At 39.4% G+C, this 22,948-nt stretch overlaps 1 protein-coding gene across 5 annotated transcripts in view; it reads left to right on the plus strand.

The window, feature by feature from the left end:
* The window catches only part of FAM13C (family with sequence similarity 13 member C), a 127,534-nt gene that overhangs the window by 46,563 nt on the left and 58,023 nt on the right, over positions 1-22,948 (plus strand). For all 5 annotated transcript variants that reach the window (XM_037497961.2, XM_037497958.2, XM_037497959.2 and 2 more), the window contains one exon: positions 18,230-18,293. In XM_037497961.2, coding sequence (XP_037353858.1) covers positions 18,230-18,293 — 64 coding nt within the window. The remainder of the gene's footprint in view (positions 1-18,229; positions 18,294-22,948) is intronic.

Consider the following 22,948-nt stretch of genomic DNA (forward strand, 5'->3'; position numbering starts at 1 on the left):
TAATCATAGCTTTCTCTCAGGGGAAAGAGAATGCTGTGTTTCAGAGCATGACCTTTAGAAAGTTTTTCTAAGGCAGCAGAGTCTTAATGAATTAAAAACGACAAGATGATTCTCTGTACTATGTAATTGTGCTTTAAAATATCCAACATACTCCTGAAACTTACATAGTTTTATAAAACAATGGTATCTCAATAATAAATTTAAAGACACACTTATAAGCATCTCCTTAAAGTAATAAATTAATATTTTTACATTTGAAAGCACCATCACAAAAATACATTTATTTAAAAACTTTAATTTCTCAAAATATTAAAATAATATTTTAATATCTTAAAAATATAGTATTCTGCATACTATATTTAGAAGCATAACACCCTAGAAGTAAGGTGATCTACTTCTAGGTACAACTACTATGCAGTTGGATTCATGGACACCTGTGACCACTCTTTTCTGATGACAGTTCCTCAGGAGTTACTAGCTCCTGTGTGTGTGATTGTCCTTGAGCTCAGGTCAGGTAAGATTCAACCTGGTCATTTCTCTTCTGAGAAGGATATTCTTCTATTTGAGGGCTTATTGGGTTAAGCTCTTTTAGACTGACTAACACCAATTTAGGCAGTAACCGCTCTCTCTACACCAGACTGGTCACTGTCTCTTTCAGCAAGAACAGAGCTGTGTTCCCATGCATATTTCAAAACAGTGAAAAAGCAAAAATGGGAAAAAAACCTAAATCATATTTTTCTAGAGAATAAATGGTAGCCCTTTGGGGTAGATATTCCACAGAGGCTGATAGGGAGAAATTATATTAGTAATTAATCACCTCAAAGATGCTTGATATTCAGTAAACATAAAACCACTTTATATCTCATTTATGATGGAAAAGGTTAAGTGGTAATACTCTTATTATCATAGGGCAAGTCAGAAATTTAAAGCACCCTGTGGTGGGGCTCAGTCATATATGACTAGTGAAGAGCTGAGAGTATATATTGAATGAGAGTCATCCAGATGAGAAAACATATAGAACTGCATTCTTATATTTGGGTGTGGGGAGTTATGTAAAATTGCTTGTGTTTTGGATGTCAGGAAAAAGAATCAGATCAGAGTCACTGGGCAGCCTTCCTTACAAAGTCACGTGTGTCTTCCCAGCAGATTGTCCACTTCTCCGTGTAAAACAGATCTTTCTTCTTCTATATTTTAGTAATCTCCATATAATCCCAAATAACTTGTCCTTTTCTTCCTTATCCCTGTTCGCCTCCATTTTCTACTTTTGCAGGACCTAACTTTCAGAACAGGCAGCATTTTGAAATATTCCATGCACTAGTGTTGGCAATCACAGGATCCGGGGTTAAGTCACAGTCAGGAGTGATGTTAGGTCAGTTATGCCTGGTATAATAGGATTAGTGTTTAGATTGGGCTGGTAACCTTCAGAGTACAGATATACTTTTCACAGTCATGGTGATGTCACTTAAGGACATTCTAGTAGAACTTAAAAAAAAATTTCAAAATATTACAGGGATTGTGAAACTTGATGAACTGGTGAAATGAGAGCTGAGGCTAAAAACAACTTTGAGTCAGGTATTCACAATCTTGATAACAACCCCCTTCCATTTTAAGCCAGCAAATGACCAGGTTTAGGCATAATGTGCCCAATAGGATCTTGATAGAGATCTGATACTGTAACTGATACCCCTGGGTCTAGCTCAAAGTGAAGCAGGTGTCAACCCCTCCATGATGAAAAGTTTGGTGAGGTAAATAAAAGGAGAGCCAGGCTAAATTTCTCAAAGGAAGGGAAAATTTTTTGCACCCTAGGCAGACCTCATGGACCCAAGGTGGGGGTCAGTGAAGCTGCGCATGTTGTCAGGGGGATGCAGGCTTTTATAGGGTGAGGAGAGGTCAGGTGGGAGAATGGATTCGTAAGTTGGGAAAAAGTTTGTAGGGCGGGGGAAGTTTCTTTGTCTGAGAAAAGATTTGTGGGGGGGGGAGGTTCAAGTCATGTGCAGTGTTGTAAACCGATGTTATGTCCATAAATAAATGATACAATTAAAAACAAAATAAAATGCCCTCTTCTTGGCTATCACAGGAAAACGTTACTAGCATAATGAACATTTCCAGAAAAAGAGGAAAGACCTTTCTGAAGCAAGGAGCCTTCAGGAGTCACATGTCATTTGAGTAGTTTTCAGAGGATGACTCCATCCTTGTAGAAGTGATATTTTTGAGCTGATTGTGCCATGGGGTGGGCATGACGAGGAAAAACCGTTTCATACCTTCAGTTCTCAGAACCTGTGTCTTCTGTGTCTTTGGCTCCTTCTAATATCAAGAGCCTTTATTGTGTCTGTGAATGGTTTTCAGGAAGGCTTATGAATGTTTTTGCCAAAGTTTGGATTTATATAGGTGACATTGTTTTCATGTTGCTACTATAAAAAAGGCAAAGCTGTGACTTTAAACAGTGCAGACTTAATTTATAGTTCTATATCATGTCCACCATAAACCTCACTAGGTTAAAATCAAGGACAGACTTTTATTCCTTTCTACAGACTCTAGGGGAGAGTCTGTTCATTTTCTTGTCTTTTCCAGCTGCCAGAGGCTGCCTGCATTCCTTGGCTTAACATAGCCTTTTCCCCAAAGTAAGCAATGTTGCATTTTTCTGAGCATTCTACAGGTATATTTCCCTTTGATCCTATCCAGAAAGGATTTCCTATGAATTCCTGTGATTAGATGAGGGTGACTTAGATATTCCATAATAATCTCTCCATTTCAAGGTCCTTAATTTACATCTGCAGAATCCTGTGGGGGAGGGACACAAGGGATGAGGACATTATTACTCCTAGTACACACACATATACCTTTATTTTCCCAGGGAAAACCTCTAAAACATATTTCACAATTACAGACAGTATTTAGGACTATATGTGGTATGAAACTACTCTCTTGATCTCCTCTTACCTATGCATTTGCTTGCTGTACGGAATTCTCTGAACAGAGCAAACAGATACCATTTTAGCCCCCTTGATCCTTTCATTATACTCTTTCTCCCATTCCCTGTGTTCTCCTCATTGCTACATTATATCCCTTGGCAGTACAATTCCCCCCACATCAGACAGCTCACACTTGGTGTCTTGCAGGTATATCTAGTATATCTGTGTGTGTGTGTTCAGCTATATAAATATTTATATGTCTGTGTCTGTGTACAGTATCAACACGTATATTTGACTCATACAGTGTTTTCAAAAACTTTGATTTAATATTTAAAAATCAGAATAATCTGAAGGTGTAGAAACCCCACGGGCTACATTCTTAAGAGGCAATTATTAGCTGGAGCTAAGGAGAACCTCTCTAATTTTCACAGTTCCCATTCAGATCTCCTCATTGACTTGACTTACATTCTTTGCCAGGCTCTTTTAGGTATTTGATTTATAATGCCTGCTTCAATCCTTTTCTTCCCCAGCAACTGCTCTTCTTGGGGACTCAAGCTGCCTGGCACTAAGCCCTAATAAGGTGATGGCTCATAAAGTCTTAATTGTCTCCTTTGCAGAGATGACTTGTTTATATTTTAACTTGGATTTTCAGTGCATCTCTGTGGAAGGGTTATATATTATATTACTCTGGCATGCTCCTCAATACTTGGGAGTTTTTCAAAATATGTAAAATTATAGAACTGTGTATAGTTAGAGCAAGAATGAAGCCTTAGTAATCTTTTCATCAACTTTCATTTTATACTTTGATATCCAGAAAAGTTGTGATATGCTAAGACCTCACTTCCCTGGTAATAGAACCTAGACAAGCACCATCAATCTGTTTAGAGGAGCCACTTGATGAATATGCATCAGTTTGATTGATTTTTATAGCGTATGCCAGTGCCATTACTGTAAACCCTTAGATATGACAAAAGTGAATTTATGAATGTAGAGAATACTAATGAAGTCGGGGATTTCTTACCCGCTATGTAAATTTACTTTTGAGAGTGATTAGCTCACTTGTGTTTAAGATACTGTATTAAAATTTATGACAGCATTAAACCTTTAATGTCATTAAAAACTGTGTCTGTATAAATGGGAGCTATTCCATAGCATTGTGCTACTACTAATTAAGTTGGTGGTTTCATTTGCAAAGTGGAGTTCATTAGTCTCTTCATCTGAAAGTCCCCACTTACAGGGAGTTAAAGATTGGGGTATTAGCAAGGATAATGGCCACTGATGGTTAGAACTATATTTGCAGCATTCCATATGAAAGAGAAGCTTTGTTGCTTTATGGAAAGAGGAAGTTTTGTTGGCTACAACTTTTACGTGGGAGACAGGTCCTTTCATCTTTTGTTTTTGAGACAACTCCTGTGTGTCTTAATAGCTAATTGTTTATTATTTAAATGTAATTCATAGAAGTAAAGTAGAGTTTTAATGAGAGCTGCTAAAAAGAGAAAGATCTAGTAAGAGACTGAACATCCAGAGAATTTTAATAATACAGAAAACATGCTCTGCTTTCTTGAACTGTGGACTCTACCAGACCAGGAGTACATGTTGTTAGCATGTTCTTTCTCATTTATGTGCTCATAGCTCAAATTTTTTAAGGGGGATGGGCATGAGTAGGGTAATGATTTAAAAAATAAAAGCTTGTCTTGACAATGTTTTGAGAGTCTGGTATACGGTTGGGTAATATAGGGGTCACATACCAAAGGCAGTCCTTCAGTGTTCACCCCCACCATCTCCAAACCACCTCTGCATCCTGCCTTCAGCTCCACAGTACAGAAAATAAAATCTGGTAGACTGAAAAGAACATTTAAATTAAGAAATGCAGGGTCATCTATTGTATCTATCAGGTGACATTGTTTAACTTCACTGAAATCCCTGAATCTGCTCCCCTCGCAGGAATTTAGGCCAGAGAATTTCCAAGGCCCATTCTGGCTCCAACATTGAAAATGCTCAACAGTCTAGATGTTCAAAGGATTAGACATGGAATGACTTATTACTCTTATAGTCACTGATGAAAAATAATATTCCCCCTTGCTGCAGAGTAACAAAAAATCATACACGAAAGCTTTGAACTACTGAATCAGTCTATATTTGATTATTCTGGCAATAAGACCCTCTTTCTTTTAAAAGGGGGTTTGCCCTTGGTCATTTGATAAGTTGATAGCCTTTTCTCTGGACACTGGTTAGGCATAAAGAAAAAAGGGAGACCTTTATCCTCTTTTCTCATTCAAAAAATAACAATAAAGTAAGTGAAACACAGATATATTGGTAAATATAGAAAATTCCAAGAAAATAATTTCTTGTAGACTTAACCACCTAGATAAAACCATTATCACCATTATAGTGTATATTTTAAAAGTGTTTTTGTTATTGTTTTCATGTTGGCATAAAAAAGAATTGTGTATGAGAGGGGCTTCCTGATGTATTAGAATTAGAATCTGTTAAAAGCACTATTTCATGCCAGAGTATAAAACTAGTTCAGAATGCATTCTGACTACATAATCTTTTCACAGAGGCTGAGTAATAAAGTCGTGGGTTAATTATCACATGGCTGTTGAGTTAATTTATGGCTAAAGTTAACAAATTGTATTTTTCATAACAAATACTCTAACATGCAATTTTCTATTAGAAACATGTTTCACAAACTTTGGTTTTGTTATTTCCCAGTGTTGGAAATATTTCTAGGCGTTCAAGTAAGAAACCATCCTTACTATCTCAGCATCTTGAAAAGCTTTTTGGCCTAACATGGAATAGATTTAAGAGGGAAATTTTAATAATAATTATAACAGACAGTGTATAAACTTATCCCTAATTTAGAACTTTGGCCAGCTGGTTAAGTGTTCATTGTTTCCGAGGCCAAGGGAATGAGGCTATTCTTTAACTTACTCTTCATCTTCCCAGTGCGGCAGTGGCTACTCCAGTGTTTTTGTTTCAGTTCATCAACAGGATTATTCCCTTACAAGACTTATGTTAAATAGTCTGCACAAGTGTACATACACACATGCATGCCACATATAATGGTACTGTGAATTTTTTACATTTATTATTGTACATATATTTTCACATATACGTGAAATGTATAAAATCTGAAACACACATTTCTGTGTTACTTGTTTGTCTTAATATTGTATTTAACCAGAAAAATATTCTAAAATATTAATGACTATGAATTATTCCATTCTGTAGTGATATCATTCATTTAACTCCAAAGCATTTGATATTTTGATAGCTTCTAGGATTTATATTTGTATATATTTTAATGTGTAACCATTGTAGTTCCTTGTTTTGTGAGTGATGATGAAAGCTGTTTAGGCATAAGATTTGAAATGATTAACTGAAATGAGACATGGGATATAAATTTTTATCTGACCATGGCAGCAGAGAATATAATGAACAATTTATAACTTGAGAGAACTAGAGAGAAAGTCACATGGCTAAATTTCTGAATGTGATGGAATCATAGGATAGGACCTCTGGGTAGAGTATTTGAGACAATTCAATTCAATATCTTCCTTCATACTTGTATATTCTAAATATTTGTTTATATTTTATCCACTAACCCTCATAGTTTACTAGTTCAGATTGTACTGAGGGATGAGTGCCTCTGGTTGTAACATTCCCAGAGGACATGTGGCAGTCCTGCTGCGTTGATGGAACTGGCCCACACTTCCCACGGCTCTGGCATCTTTGACTTTAGTTCACAGAATGCCAGTGGTACCTCCAGACTCTGTGCCAATCACAAAATAGCCCCCAGTTTTCTAAATGCTCCTTAGGGGGCTTACTAACTCCTAATCTTCCCCTTAAAAAATGCTAATCTGCATGATGGATATTTAAAGCTATGTTTTTTTGTTTTTGTTTTTATTGTTTTTTACAAAAGTATTAAAATGGGCACATGTTCATGATCTATTTATAGATGGGGAAAATAGCAATTACACAACAATATTACAATATGATCTTATTTTTGTTTAAAATAGAATTGTACACAGAAACAAAAACTGAAAAACATAAACCAGTATTTTGTTGGTGGTAACTTTTAGGTAGGATGACTGGGGGTGATTTAAAAAATATTCTTTGTGGTTTTGATTTCCAATATTTCCCCCTGTGTAGACCCTGTTACATTTGAAATTTGGGAAATTGTTTATAAATGAAAAAATAATAGGCACTGCACAGAACATAGACCCACAGTTAATTTGTTAAGGTCTTTACAATCACATTAAAATAAGCGTTTTTGGAACTGTCATATCTTTGTGTAAGGTAGTTAGGAATAATAGAGTGTTAGGAGAGAGTATATATTTTTTGTTAGCTCCGGGAACCTTTAAAGTTACCTGTGACTTTTATGGTTTGGACCAGTTGGGACTATAATGAAAATATTAAAGGTGATTTTTAGAAGGTCTGGTCATGCTTTAAACCAGAATTTGTGTTCTAGATACCTCTTTGAATGTTTTACTCTGTGAGTAACAGCAGAAGAAAATCTCTTCACATACTTTGAGCAGCATAAGCCTCTCAGGGTCCATTAGCATCGAGTTCCTACCAAGGGAACCCTGTTAACCTGTGGATGCCAGGGACAAAGGAAATTCCAAGGCTCATTCAAATGGGGAAGGGTTTCGAAAGGGTGGAAGTTAGAGTAAGGTCAGATTTGAAAGTGTTCTTCTACAAAGTCTTCATTGAATTGAACACAAACATAAGCAAACAAGTTTGGCCACACCCTGCCTATTGAACCAATCCAAACACACTTTCTAGAGCCCCTGGGATGTGTATGCTGAGCACTGATTCCCTTAGGAAAAGGAAGGTTGTTTTCAGAAGTGGTTTGAAAATGAAAAGTGCTGGGCAGAAAAATCAGTATAGTGCTGGAGTGACTTGGGGACCTGGGCAGAAGTTGGAACTGATGGGGGAAGAACCACCTCTAAGGTAATTTGCAAAAAGGTCAGCCTTCATGAGACAAAAACATGAAGGGAACTAGTATTTCCCTGACTTGCCTCTCTGCTCATTAACTCACCTGTTTTCCCTCAGATGGACACTGATCCAAGTTTTACTCACATTGTGCCAAGACCCCATCAGTAAGGATGGTTTTGTGTTGAAGGCATGGATAGGATTTGTTGTTTGCTTTAAAGTGGAATGAGAATGAGAATCTTAACACAAACTTTTTCTGGAAGAAAATTGGCCCTATTCTGCTCCCAGTTCTGATGGGCGGGTGATGTGCGGGTGACTTCTGCACACCACTAGGCAATTCTCTAATACCAGCTGGGTGTCCTATAGTTGAACTCAGTTCTGACACCATCTAACTGGAGATACTGTCAGATCCCACAAGAGTTCAGTCCTATAAGACTGCCCCCTGCCAATCACAGTTCTGTAATGTGTGTCTGATTAATTGGCTATACATCAGGGTTTCCCATAACCCTCCGGGTTTGATTGATTTGCTAGAGTAGCTCATAGGACTCAAACATTTTACTTACTAGATTAGTAGTTTATTATAGGATGACAACACTCAGGAAGGATAGAAGAGCTGCATAGGGCCTCTGTGGTGGCGCAGAGGGTTGAGCGCCGCTCTGTGAAGCTGTCCGCAGCCTCTGCAGTGGGGTTCAATTCCCAGCCAGCCAAGGAGAAACCCACATGGCGTGGCAGACCTCTCCTGTCTTGCTCGCTGCTCCCCTCAGCAGTGTCTTCAGTCCGTCTGCCTGTTCTGCCCCCTGCACTGTCTCTGGTGAATTCTCTCACCCTCCTGTGCCTCTGATGTACACCAGTTCTTGTATAAATAAATAAATCTTTAAAAAAAAAAAGAAGAGCTGCATAGGGCAAGGTATGGAGAAAGTTTGGCAGGTATAACACACCATTCTCCATGAATGCTCCTGTGCTCAACAACACAGAAGCACTCTCAACTTTATATTTTGGGGTTTTTATGGAGGCTCCATTATACAGACATGGTTGATTAAATCATTGGCCGTCAGTGGTGAATTAGCTTCCAGCACCTCTCTCCTTCCCTTGAGGTCAGGAGGGTTGGGACTGAGAATTGCAACCCTTTATTTTTTTATTTATTTTTTTAAAGATTTATTTATTTATACAAGCACTGGGTACAGTCAGAAATGCGGGAGGGTGAGAGAATTCACCAGAGCCAGAGTGGGGAGCAGAACAGGCAGAAGGACCGAAGTACACTGCTGAGGGGAGCAGCGGGCGGCAGGAGAGGTCTGCGCGCCATGTGGGACCCTCCTCCGCTGGCCGGGGAGCAGCCGGGGATCGAACTGGCGCTGCACAGGCTGCGGGCAGTTTCGCAACCCAGCGCTCAACCGCTGCGCCACCGGGGAGGCCCGAATTGCAACCCTTTAATCACAAAGTTGGTTCTCCTGGCAACTAGCCCCCATCCTTAGGTTTGGCCCAAAATGAAATGTACCTTTATGGTGTTCATCACTTAGAAATCCCAAAGGTTTTAGGAGCTCTATGCCATGAATGGGACAAGGGCTAAATACTTATTTCTTACTATAAACCAGCACTACAGCAGAACCAGAGGTGCTGGTTTACTCAATACACAGATAGAGATCCATAAGACTGGAGTTAGTGGCTCTACAGAGAGAGAATAGATGACTTTAGAAAACCTGGCAATCGCCAGACTGCACAGGTCGGGTAGCCAGGCGTGGATTCTATCCAAGTCCAAACGGAAGTCATTAGAAGTTATAAACGGGAGAGTAACTTTCTCAGATTTACATTTTACAGAGACCACTCTGGGTAGTGTGTTTTATGGGAAGCAGAGACATTTTCAAGCTTACTACATGCATATGGGAGGTGAGGGTGGCAATGAAGACAGAGGAAAGGGGACAAGTGAAAAACTTTCCTTTTGGGAAAGAAACAAAACCCTTAATTGGGAACAGGTAGTACTTAGGCTTGTTTATTTCCAATCAAGTGCTCTGTGCCTTTTTCACTCCTAGAGCTATCCTGATTCATAATTAAGAAGAATGTTGGAAGATTGGCTATCACCGAGCTAATGTAATTAGTATTTAATATTCATCAAGCATTGACCTGTCATTTAAATTAGCACCCCTTGTATACCACTTGTAATGTCCTGTGCCCTTCACCATATCTGTTTCTGAACTAAATTTTCAATTGCAGAATTATGTCTACCTCTCTCCCCAATTCCATACATACACAGATTTTGTCTGTTTTGTCACATCGCTTAATTTCTTATGTTTGGTTCCTCCTGAAAGGAGAGCCTAATAGGAGGCCTTGGGAGGTGATTCCAGGAAGGAGAAGGAGTCCACAGCAGGTGCACAGCTGAGGTTACCACTATTGCCCATTAGAGATTCCCTGGGGCCACTGAGGAATCACATAGAGAATCCTCAGATGATATCCCTCTGAAAATTGAGGTTTTCAGTGTGTATCCACACAATCCCTTTACTGTTGACTAAGAGAGGAGATAACTCTAGAGCAATAACTCTCTCACTTCTGAGCTGAAGGAGCAGCTTTGCTTTGTAAAAACCTTGAGACAGAAAAATGAAGAAACTTGATACTTGAGGGGAGATACTGAGAGAGAGTACAACTGTCTACAACACTGTCTCCTGGGTGAGGCCTACCTGGCACGGAGAGCAGGTGTCTAGCAATTATTTATTAAGTGAATGGAATAAATGAGATGATGCAAGCAAAGTGCTTTGTCACCTGCTCAGCAACCCAGGCACTGCTATCATCATTATTTATGAGAGCATTATTAGGACTTCCGCTGCTAGAAGGTCCTTTACCCTCAAGGTCCTATACCAAACTGTTTATTTTTTGTTCATGGGGTGTTTGCCCTACAAGATGAGTACTCTCCCACCTTTTCTCTCTCCCCATATCTTGAAGTTTCCCTGGCTCACCATTGTCTGAGAATTGACATGGATCTGGCTGTTTGGGGGCTCAGTTTCAGCCCCATGAGTTTTTGTGAAAAGTGGTATCTATTCCAGTGTCCTGGGTGATCTTGTATTTGTAGTTTCTCATACAGCCTCTCGGTATATAGCCCTTCAGAAATGTGTCCCCTGAGAGGCCAGGGCTCTGTTCTCACAGAAGTCCCCTACCTGTGCCCTTTAGCCATTGTTTGCTCTTAGTTTTTGTTACACCTGGATTTTCAGAATTATAATTCCCAACTGGGAATCCTCTAGCATGTTTGTTGAATACATGTTAGCAACCTACTTCTCTGGAAATTCCAATTCAGTATGTGTGGGGTTAAGGACTCTTTTTAATAACACTGGTTGAGTCTAATCTTCTGAGTATAAGGTGGGAGGTGGGAAAGCAGGTTATGATGAATCCATGCTCTGCTCATGAACAGGGCATCCTTCTTCCTCTAGAGGAGTTCATTGAACTGCACATATAGATAGTTGACGAACATTTGTTGGCTTCTAATTCTGTTTTCTGTCAGTGGTCCCTTGAGGAGTCATTTTAAACTGGGTCTCCATTTCTTTAAAGTTTGAAGATCAGGGCCTCCCCTGGTGGCGCAGGCGGTTGAGCACCGCACTGTGAAGCTGTCCGCAGCCTCTGCAGCGCCTGTTCAATCCCGACCAGCCAGAGTCCCACATGGCAAAACAGACCTCTCCTGTCTTGCCCACTGCTCCCCTCAGCAGTGTATTTTGTCAGTCTGCCTATTCTGTCTCTGGTGAATCCTGTCACCCTCCCGCACAGCTGGCCTGTACCCCAGTTCTTGTATAAATAAATAAATCTTTAAAAAAATAAAGTTTAAAGTTCAGTATTTGACCTCAGTCCTTTAACATAGTACTTTGGTAAAAACCAATAAAATAATGTCCTTTCCCAGAGAAGGGAACCTGATCTTTACTGGTATTGAGGATTATTATTGTTGCTAATATTACTGGAATTTATTGGCATCGTCTCTGTGTCTGCATATAGAGCTATTGTTTATACATAAAGAATGTTTTGCTCAGAAGGTTGTCCTCTTGGGATATACCTTTTGTTTTCAAAAGAGTTTCAGGAAGCAGCAGTCACACAGCCAGCCAGCATTCTTCCAGGTATACGTGAGTGCCTCCCCTGTTGCTTTCTAATATAAAGGATCAACACTTGATGTGGTTGGAGTATCTTGGACTCTTAGAATGTGATCCATGGTAGGCACTGTTCAGCTTTAATGTTCTGACTCTCTGCGAGGCACTAGGAAGTGTGCTGGATACTCTCCTTTTACTCTCTGCCCAAGTTTTCCAAAGTGTAGATTAGAAAGCCCCACTGGCTAATCTTTAGCAGGTCTGGGGAAAAATATTGCTTTTCAGAATGAGCCACCTCATGCTGCAAGTCCTGCTGGCCTGCTGCAGGTGGAGGAGGGAGCATGAGTTTTAACATGATCATTGCACACACTCAGGAATTTACCTGAATTAGCAGCTGCCCATGACCCAAGAACAATTCCTTTTCAACAAACATGAGTGCCTACTATGCGCCTAATGCCAGAATTAGTCCTAGAGATAAAATGTTAAACATTCATTTGGCTGCCTCATAGAGCTTACCATCACGAGAAAGAGGCAATCTGATAATTACGCAAATACAGCATTAGGGACTGAGATGTGCTCCACAGCAGAAGCCGGATATCAGAATATAGTAAGATCATGCAAAAGGGAGACCTGATCGGGAGCTAAATGCAATCCAAAGGATGAATGAGTTAATTTGGAGAGAAGTAGAGAGGGGAGAGCAATACAGGCCCAGGAAAGCACATGGGGAGGTGGGAAGGAACACAGTGGATCTAAGGAACTGAAGGATGTCAGTGCAGTGAGAGCACAGGGAGGGAGATTGATGGGAGTTGAGGTTGAAGAGTTGGACAGATGCTCAGTCCTTCAGCATGTCATAGGATGCTTTAAAAATGCTGTTTTTTTTTTTTTTTGTAACAAAACAAAAACAAACAGACAATTATAAACCAGAAACATCCTGCAGGGGAGGAGGAAGGAGAAGGAGCAGAGGGGGGCAGGGAGGAGCACAGAGTATTATGGTGATGGTGCACGGGTGCATTGGGGAAGGAAGTTCTGAGGGGACTACACCTGAGAAAAGAAAGCAGACATTGTTTAAAAATGAACATGATGTAAAAATATATATAAATAAAAAGAAAAAAAACAAAAACTAAAGAATGTTTTTTTTTTTTTTCAAAGTGTTGTGAGGAGAATGGTTTAGGGGGGGTGAAGGCAAATTAGTTGGACCAGAGAGGGCAGTCCAGAAAGCATAAGGTGGTTTCAGTGAAGGTAGGAAGAAGGGGGCCGATGCCAAAGTTATCTGGGATAAAAAATTGAAGGACTTGGGTAATAGATTGGCTATTGGTTGAGGGAAAGGAGAGTGTCAGATAACTCTCAGATGTCTTGGAGAAACAGCTGGCTAGATGGAAAAGCTTTTTCACTGAGATAGGAAACACTTTGACCTGCTCTTTTAATTATAGATAATTGAAATGTTGATATAAATTAAAAATCCTGCACTACCGAACTGCTTCATACGTTGTTACATCTGTGGTTTGACACTAGCCTTAGGTCAAGAAAAATATCTTCATGCTTTGTTGGTTTTGCCGTTTTGCATGCCAGTATACCTCCTGAGGGAAGGCCACTGCAGCATAACCTATGGACTAGCTTAGCCCATGCTTTAGGGTTTCAGCAATGTGGGAATACCAGCAATTTTTAGCAAAGTTGCATTTGAATGGGCCACCCATGATTTTGTAGTTCAGGAAAAAACTCTTTAAATGTTAGCATGTAATTTACGTTTTGCATTTTTCTGTTGAGAAATGATTTCATTGGAATTCTGTCATGGCAACAGCAGTGATAATGGTTACCAGTAACAGTGGTGGCCACAGTACTGTTTTTTGCAGGCATCACACCCTGTGCGGTGCTAAGAACCCTAATGGGACTTAGGTGCACAGGGTGCATTTCCTCACCTGGGCCTGGACTAGAGGGCAGGGTTGTGGTGGCATTGCCTGAGAGCTCTGACTGGCCTACTCATCATTGTCTCTTCCAGAAGCATGTTTTGATAGAGATGTGATGGCTACTCTCCTGTTGTTTTGGATGAAGAGAGGTAAAGGAATTGGAGAGAGTGTTTCTGTGTGACTCATTTTTTTATTTCCTTGCTTCCAGGCAGTGGTGCAAGCAGCAATTTAAAAGATCTTTAAAAGAAAGGAACTTGGAACACCTAGCTGCTGTTCTAATTCTTGTCTTGTTTGCTAAACTTCTCTCTTGAGAACCATCTTCTTTTTTCCCCTCCTGCCATGACCTTTATCTGTTTCATTCCAGTGGCCTTTTACTCCCACTTCCATCCCCATGAACTCCAAGTGACTTTGAGATTTTCCAACAGTGTGAACTTGGGCTTTTCTCTTGCACACCCTGCACTGGCTTTCTTGTCCTCCATAATACTTAGGATCTGCTACACTATTAGTCTGGCATATTTTTTTTAGGTTCTCTCTTTCCACAAGAATGTAAGTCCTACAAAGGCAGAGACTTTATTTGCTGCTTTGTTCCTAGCACCTACAAGCTGGCATGTGGTTGGTATTTAATATTTATTTAATGAAGAAATAAAGTTATTTAATTGCCCTATCTCCTATTAGGTCACACAGGTGTAATAATGCTATATCACATGGTTACCATGAGTATTAAATGAAATAATGTAAATAAACTGCCTGCCTTTCCAGCCTAGCATAGCATGGCCTGGTAAATTAAGTTCTTCTCAACCCGCTTCTTTCTAGTAACTTCTTTCTTTTCTGTATTCTGCTTTGCTTTTTAAATACTCAGCAATGTATCTTTATTTTATTCATGGTTTATCTTCCTTCTGTCTCCAAACTGGCCAAATTCAGGACCTGTTCTCTGGTCCTGAGTAAGGCTGTCCCAACTTTTATCTCTTCCAGCTTATTTATTCACAACATTTCAATAATAATTATTAATAAAATATACCATTAATTGCCATGATAGAATTCTATTTTGGCATTTTGTATATGATTATAGAATCCTTGTTATTTTAATATGGCCAACATGAGTGAGTAATTAGCATCATTCATAAACTCTCCTTCACATCATAAATTAGATGGTGAAGTGGCTGTTATTATCTTTACTGTAGATGAAGAAACTGTGGCTTTAGAGAGAATAATATCTTGCTCAAAGATACAACCTATTAAGTGATGGGTGGATCAAAAGGTCATTCTTGTTCCCTCTCTTTGGTTTCCTCTGTCTCTTAATACAGCCATCTGAAAGGCATGTACTAAGCATGTGCCTTGTGGCATGTACCATGCTGGGCTCTGCGCACACGGCAAACAAAAATGGATGCAAAACTCATGTCTGCTGTGTGTCATGGTTGCTATCACTGCCCTTACTCTGCTGAGCTCATTGTAGAGGGTCCAGTTCTGGGGGAGCCCTACTCAAGTATTTCCACTTCCCTATTTCCGCCTTATCTCAACCTTCGCACATCTAAATCTAGATTCACGAATTGCCCCTATGCCAGCTGCCCACTTTCCCAACCAAGATTACACATATTTCTATCTCCTTTAGAAGAACCATCTGTCAGTTTTCTTGTCACAGCCATAAAAGTTTGAAATAATTGTGATTACTCCATCTCTTACTCCGTAATTTCAATGTATACCCAACACAACTTTTTGATTGTTTTTGTTCTTCAAAATCCTCTTATCTGTTTGTGCTTTCCTAATTCTCCCTTGTTCTAATATCGACTCCTAGGCCCTGATCCTTCACTTACTGAAATAGCCCCAAAGCTGGGTATTAATTTGTTTTATCTTTCTCTTGAGATTCCACTGGACTGTGAGACTCTTAGGACCTAGACTTTGCTTATTGACTAGTATCCCCCTACTCTGTAGCAGGCACATAGGAGATATTCAGAAGATTGTCAAATTAAAGTATCTTTGATGCTTAGACCACTGTTCTTAAACTTGATTTGAAGGTTTACTTAGAGATTACAAATACCTTTCCTTGAAGGTCATGTGATTATATTTGTATGAGTATCTCTGCATCTCAATAATATAATAATGTTTTTAAAAAAGTGTATTTCTGCTTTTCCATCCATGTTTGCTATTTGTTTGTCTTAACCTGTGCTGGTGCCAAAACCCTCAAGAAATTTATGGTTGAAAAGCATAAACTAGCAAATATTTTTTCCATTAAAGTACTCACTTTGTTTTTCTTGTGTGACTATAACTCTATAGATATTCAACTGGTAATCAACTCAAGGTTGCAGACAAATTATGAGCCAAAGTTTTAGATGTTACTAGACTGGACTGGCTCATTTCCATCCCCAAGAGGACTTCTCCCATTTTGTGGGAGAGACATTTTTTGTTTTGGGAAGGACTAAAATCACTGTTTGTGGCTAGGGAATTGATAGCCATAGTTGCATGTGCCCATGGTCACCTTCCTCACTTTCTTCCCTCTCATGAATAACTTCTCCTGAGCTCCTGGTTGACCTCTCAAATTGTCTCTCCACCCAAGGAGGGAAATGCCAGTTGGCACAGACATGGTAGCCTTCAATGTGACTGTCACAATTTTGTTTTACCATCTCCTTAGGAATACCTGTGGACTGAAAGTATTTTGCTTTTAAAAGAATATTTTGAAGTGAGATTCATGGCATTTCTAAATGTGCTTCCTAACTTTTAGAAATCATAACTCTTATTGACCATTCAGAAAACATTTATGCTTGGTTCACAGTGAGGAAGAATAATAACTGTAAATAATATGTCCCAAAATAAATCTTTATATGAGTGACTTAACACTGGCTAGATCTATTATTCATTAACATAGCAGGCCCTTTTTTAAATCAGGATAATAACTATAATTCAATATCTTAATTATATAATAGTATGCAAATTGCTACAGAAAAACTTGAATGTTATGTAATAGATACCATTGAACCATTTGACAAATCATGATTTGGAGCTAAGCGTCTGCCAGTAGTGGAAGTTTGTTTTTTTAAATGAAAAACCTTTAAAAAAAAAAACTCCCCCCAAATGGATTCCAAGTCGATTTACTTTTAAGTTCTTTTTCATCTATTGGGAACTATGTAGTGGCAAAACCCAGCTTCACCATATTACACAGCAATTATTTTAACATTTGTGTTAGTTAAAAGGTAGGATGGAATTTCCAAAAACTATCTTCAGTGAACAAATGACATCTTTCTATAACATCATTCACTCATTCAAAACATTTTTTTTTTAAAGATTGATTTATTTTATACAAGCACTGGGTACAGTCAGAAGCGCGGGATGGTGAGAGAATTCACCAGAGCCAGAACAGGAAACAGAACAGGCAGAATGACAAAGTTCACTGCTGAGGGGAGTAGCGGGGGCGGCAGGAGAGGTCTGCGTGCCATGTGGGATCCTCGCTAGTGGCCAGGGATCGAACCGGAGCTGCAGAGGCTGCGGGCAGCTTCGCAGCCCAGTGCTCAACCGCTGTGCCACAGGGGAGGCCCCCAAAACAATTTTTTTAAAGATTTTATTTATTTATACAAGAGCCAGGGTATAGGCCAGATGTGCAGGAGGGTGAGAAGATTCACCAGAGAAAGAGCGGGAACAGAACAGGCAGACTGACGAAATACACTGCTGAGGGGAGCAGCAAGCGAAGACAGGAGAGGTCTGCTCGCCATGTGGGTTGCTTAGAGGCTGGCAGGGATCAAGCCCGCAATGCAGAGGGGACAGCTTCACAGCACTGCACTCAACTGCCTGTGCCATCAGGGAGGCCCCCAAAACAATTTTTTTTAATGCCTAAAAAACAATTAAATTTGTACTAAGTACTAAAGATTCCACAGTTAAGGAAATGGACATAGTCATTGATTTTTTGGAACTTACACTGTAGTGTGGAAATGCAAATCAATATTATTTCAGATAATGATAAGCACTAAGGACAGACTCTGAGGACAGTGGGACAGTGCAATGAAGACTGAGGGGGAGGGCTGTCTACTTAGAGACATCAGCAAAACCTTGCTGGGAGGTCACATAAGAACTGAGCTGATGCTTATGTGCTAAGCTTTATGAAGATCTGGGGGAAGAGTCTTGCAGTCAGGGACAGCATGTGTGAAGGTTGGCCAAGAAACTACCACTGTATGCTTGAGAAATGCAGAGGCCAGAGAGACTATAGTATAGCGGACAAGAGGGAGAATGACAGGAGGTAAGGGCAGGAGGTTGTAGGGTTCAAATACTGTGATGTGTTTCAGACCATTGCAAGTAGTCTGGATTTTATTCTGTGGGCTGTGGGACACTGTTTAAGAATTTTAATAGGGCTATGAACAGGTTTGTAGCTACAAGTTTCAAATGCGCATTGTTGAATGGTTTCTTTTAAGTGGAGATAATTTTTCTTTGTGTCTTATAGAATAGACCAGAGGTCTGTCATCTGGCCAAAGGATGCTTTTGAAAGTCAGCAGGACTTAAATGAGGTAGGTGCAATCATTGCTGGTTATGAAAATATGAACTAGCCAATCTCAAAATTTATTCTTTTCTCTAGTACAAGGAATTCTTTCTCACCAAAATTTTAAGTGTTCTGCTCTGAAGTGTACTTGTCTCACTGTAGTTCTTGGCTAATATTTTTCCTCATTCTGGAGCAAATATGTTTAAGATTTTTTTTCTTTTTTGCAATATTGCTCATTATGTCTTGGACCTAAACCAAGTCCAGTAGTCATTTTGTTAAATTATTTTTCTACTTTACTTTAGGATTGTATAACCCTGGTTGTGACAGTTGCGTTTGTAAAATTTCCTCTTTATTTTCTCTTCTTCTCTCTCTCTGTATTTTTTTTATTGACTTTTGCAGTCTCAAATATAATCATGCTCACTGTCAGCCATGTAGCATGATATAATTGAGTGTTTGCAATGTAGTATGCTTTTTATTGATGCCTATTTTCCAAACCAAGCTGAACATCACAAGGAATGATGATGCTCAGATGCCAGGAAGAGAAATAACGAGTTTCAAGGCAAAATGTCATTTGAAGATGCATCTCTCCTCCCCCTCCCACCCCCAAAATTATTTGAGTTCAGGTGATTGTCTTTCTTTTCCCTTTAGAAGTTGGCAGAAATGAATAGCCAAAAGATAAACTAACTGCCTGATTAAACCAAGTTGAAATTGGGAAAAATGTCCTAAAGATAATAACACATTTTTTTTCCTGTGCAAAGACAACTTTCAACATCACAATCTCACTCACAGTAACAAGAATGAAAAGGAGTTTAAGAGAAAAGAGGCATGAGCCTAAATCAAAGGACACAGCTGTTTGCTGCCTGCGCCCCACTCCCCGCCCTGTGTATAAGCACAATGATGGTTGTAAAGAAGTACTGATTTGTTTTGACATCAGTGACTAGAAGAAAAAGGAAATGATTATAGGAGTCAACTTGTGATAGGCTTGAAGCATTTGGGAGAGATTCTGATCTGTGAACTGGAAACCTGTGAGCATGCTGAGATTACTTGAGCATTCTGAAATCACATTTTCAAAAAAGCTCTATTTACAAATCCTCTTTTCTGATGCCTTTATTCTATTATATTTACTAATTCCATGAAATGTGCCAGCTTACTGCTCTGGGATTACATGGGTGCAAGGGTGCTGACTGGAAATGTGCCTCTAAATGAGCAGCCAGCACCATATGTGTAGTGTGCGCTCTTCAATGAGAACCTAGATCGAGAAGCAGAACATTACCAACATCCATTAGATTCCTGTTTGTAATTCCTTCCTATCACTGTTCCCTGATAAAGAATATTTCTGTCTATTTTTGAGCTTTTTGCCTATTTTTGAGCTTTTTGTAAATTTAACTGTATGCACTCTTGCTGCTGATCCAGGCTGGCTAGTAACAGTGAATGTGTGCACACAAGTGGTTTTGTTCCAATCAAGGGGTAAACTGTATGTGCAGATCCACAGCTTTCATGCAGATTTCTCTTGTGACCAAAGTTTGGGTTTCAAGAGACCTTGAATGGGTTTCAACCCTTGAATGATCCAGGGTTGTACAGGGATAGTTAATGTCTTCTAACTCATTGATGGAGACTTTCTGTAAAGTGAGAATGTACAGCAGATACTTGAATAACCTAAAGGTCATTCACTATCATTTTGTTATAATGTTAATAGGGGAATAGGGGTTAGGGGATTGATTCCTGTCTGGAACCATTGTCTGGAATTTTCATGTTCTCCACATGTTTGTGTGGGTTTTCTCTGGGTATTCCAGTTTCCTCCCACATCCCAAAGATGTGTACGTTAGGTTTACTGGTGAATATAAGATGAGTGAGTGAGTGAGTGTGGATGGACAGCTGAGTGTGTCCTGTGATGGAAGGGCATCCTGTCCAGCATTGGTGTCTGACTTGTGCCCTCAGTTGATGGAATAGGCAACCCTGAACTAGAGTAAGCAGGTTGGAAAATGAATGAATGAATACAAATTATTGTTTTTTTTTGTTTTTTTTTTTTTATAGAGGCATGTTTTATTTATTTTATTTATTTGTTTGTTTGTTTATACATGCACTGGGTAGAGTCAGAAGCGCGGGAGGGTGAGAGAATTCACCAGAGCCAGAGCAGGGAGCAGAGCAGGCAGAAGGACCGAAGTACACTGCTGAGGGGAGCAGCGGGCAGCAGGAGAGGTCTGCGTGCCATGTGGGACCCTCCTCTGGTGGCAGGGGAGCAGCCGGGGATCGAACCGGCGCCGCAGAGGCCGAGGGCAGCTTCGCAACCCAGCGCTCAACCTTTGCGCCACCGGGGAGGCCCTACAAATTATTGTTTAACACGAGAAGTTTTGGGGGTCTGTGTTTAGAAGTTTGGAGATGTTTTGTGACCAGAAATATGCCATTAGGACTTAACTCTTGTATGGTTTTGTGTTACATAGTTTTGCTTAAGGCCGCACTTTCAAGAACATAATGGTGATGTTAAGTGAGGACTTAGTGTGTTTAAATGGGTCTTTCCAAGCATTTTCCAAACTTAAGAAAAACCAAAATCTTTCATGAAAGAATTCCCTAATAACCTTTCTTTAGCCAACATAGTCCTCTGGAACACAGATGGGAAACACTGCTTTAATATTTTAATGGAAATAGAAAAAAATATATAAAAGTGCATATATCATAAATGTACAGCTAGATTAATTCTCAGAAACTGTGTAACCTAGATCGAGAAGCAGAACATTACCAACATCCATTAGATTCCTGTTTGTAATTCCTTCCTATCACTGTTCCCCAATAAAGAATACTTCTTTTCAGGGCCTCCCCTGGTGGTGCAGCAGTTGAGCGCTGGGCTGCGAAGCTGCCCGCAGCCTCTGCAGCGCTGGTTTTATCCCCGGCCACCTGCGAGGGTCCCACATGGCACGACAGAGTTCTCCTGCCGCGCCCGCTGCTCCTCTCAGCAGTGTACTTTGTCAGTCTGCCTGTTCTGTTCCCCACTCTGGCTCTGGTGAATTCTCTCACCCTCCCGTGCTTCTGACCGTACCCAGTGCTTGTATAAATAAATAAATAATTTTTTTTTTTTAAAGAATACTTTTCAGATTCTGTAGATTTATTTTGTCTATTTTTGAGCTTTTTGTAAATTAACTGTATGCAGTCTTGTGTCTGTCTCCATTTGGTCATTATTATGTTTATGAGATTCATGCAAGTTTGGCATTACTTATAGTTTCATGCTCCTTCCTGTAACCCACTGTATAGTAGTTTCTGCTTTTTATAAATGGGATCAGTTCTTATTAATTGTCTTTCTTTGTAAGAATTGCAATTTGTTTATGAGCTGTTTGGTCTATTTGTGCAGCTGACTTTTTACAGGAGTATTCCTTCAATCTCTGAATGGAAATGTAACATAGAATTTTTTGTTATGTTAGCACTCTTCATTGATTTCTTCCTTTCTTTTATTTATGTACCACCATCCTATCCCCAGATTAATAGTTCTCTAAAAGGAACCCACCGATTCCATATCTTCTCTCTTCTACTCCAACTTGCAAGTCTAGAGGGAGAAAAAGTCTCCTAAGCCTCATTAGAAACCTGATCCACAAATATTTTTCAGATGTTTCCAACTTTAAGATGCTTACATATGTGCTTTATACTTTCCCCCAATTTTAAATCTGATCTTTCACTTCTATTTGAACTTTTTAATTCCACTGACTTTGTCACAGATAGATGGGGCTCAGCTCTAGTTTGTTCCCTAAGCTTGTACTTGACCCGTGGTCTCCTATTGCCAAATGGTGATACATGTGTGACACAGGATTTTATTTGTTGGGATCTCCTAGTTCCTGTATGGAAAATATCCTACATTTCAGATCTGTCAATGTTTCATCTGCTTTAATCTTTGGTCTTAGTGATTCTCCCATGTCCATATAATTAACAATCAATGGATCAAAAAGATGTATAAAGGACAAAATTGGGAAAAAACTGTTTCCCCTTTCTATATCCTAAAACCTAATAGATCCCAGTCTTGGTTTCAGTTAAAAAAAAAAAAAGTGTATTAAAAAAAAAAAACAAAACTAATGGATCTCTCTTTCTCTGAAACAACATGACTTATTGGGTTTTCAAACAATTTTTTCCCAAATGCCACATTACATATATAAGGCATCCCATCAACTTCCTTTATGTTCTCATTTGTAAACTTTATGTTCTCAGTTTTTGAAGTGGGTTAAGTCCTCTCAGGTTTAGCCTCTTTTCACCTAGGGCTTGCAACATTTAGTCATTGGTTTCATCAGGGATAGGGTGAGGCACATTGTCCCAGAATTGTTCAGGCATAAAACCTTCTCAAAGCCAATCACGGAATGCCTGATATGGAGAGAAAATACTAAATAAACAGTGTTATAAAAATGACATCTGTGCTTATGTTTGACATGATAATCAACTTTACATGAGAGCGAGGCTGCACAATCAAGAGTGAAGAATTGATGTCTCTTGACGATTAAAATAATACCATTATCCTAAGGAACAAACAGAAGCACTGGATCAATTTGAGATTTCTGTCTAGTTTCTGCCATTGTACTTGCCCCATCTAACCCTTATGTCTTGTGCTACAGAAGGAAAAGGCCATCTCAGAACAAACAAACAAAAAAACAGAAAAAAAAATATTTTTGTATTTGATAAGAAAATAACTTTGAGGGTATTTTGTACCTA

The sequence above is a fragment of the Talpa occidentalis genome, unplaced genomic scaffold (genome assembly GCF_014898055.3).
Source record: "Talpa occidentalis isolate TD23 unplaced genomic scaffold, MPIMG_talOcc4v2.1 talOcc4.8, whole genome shotgun sequence".
Classification (NCBI taxonomy): Eukaryota; Metazoa; Chordata; class Mammalia; order Eulipotyphla; family Talpidae; genus Talpa; species Talpa occidentalis.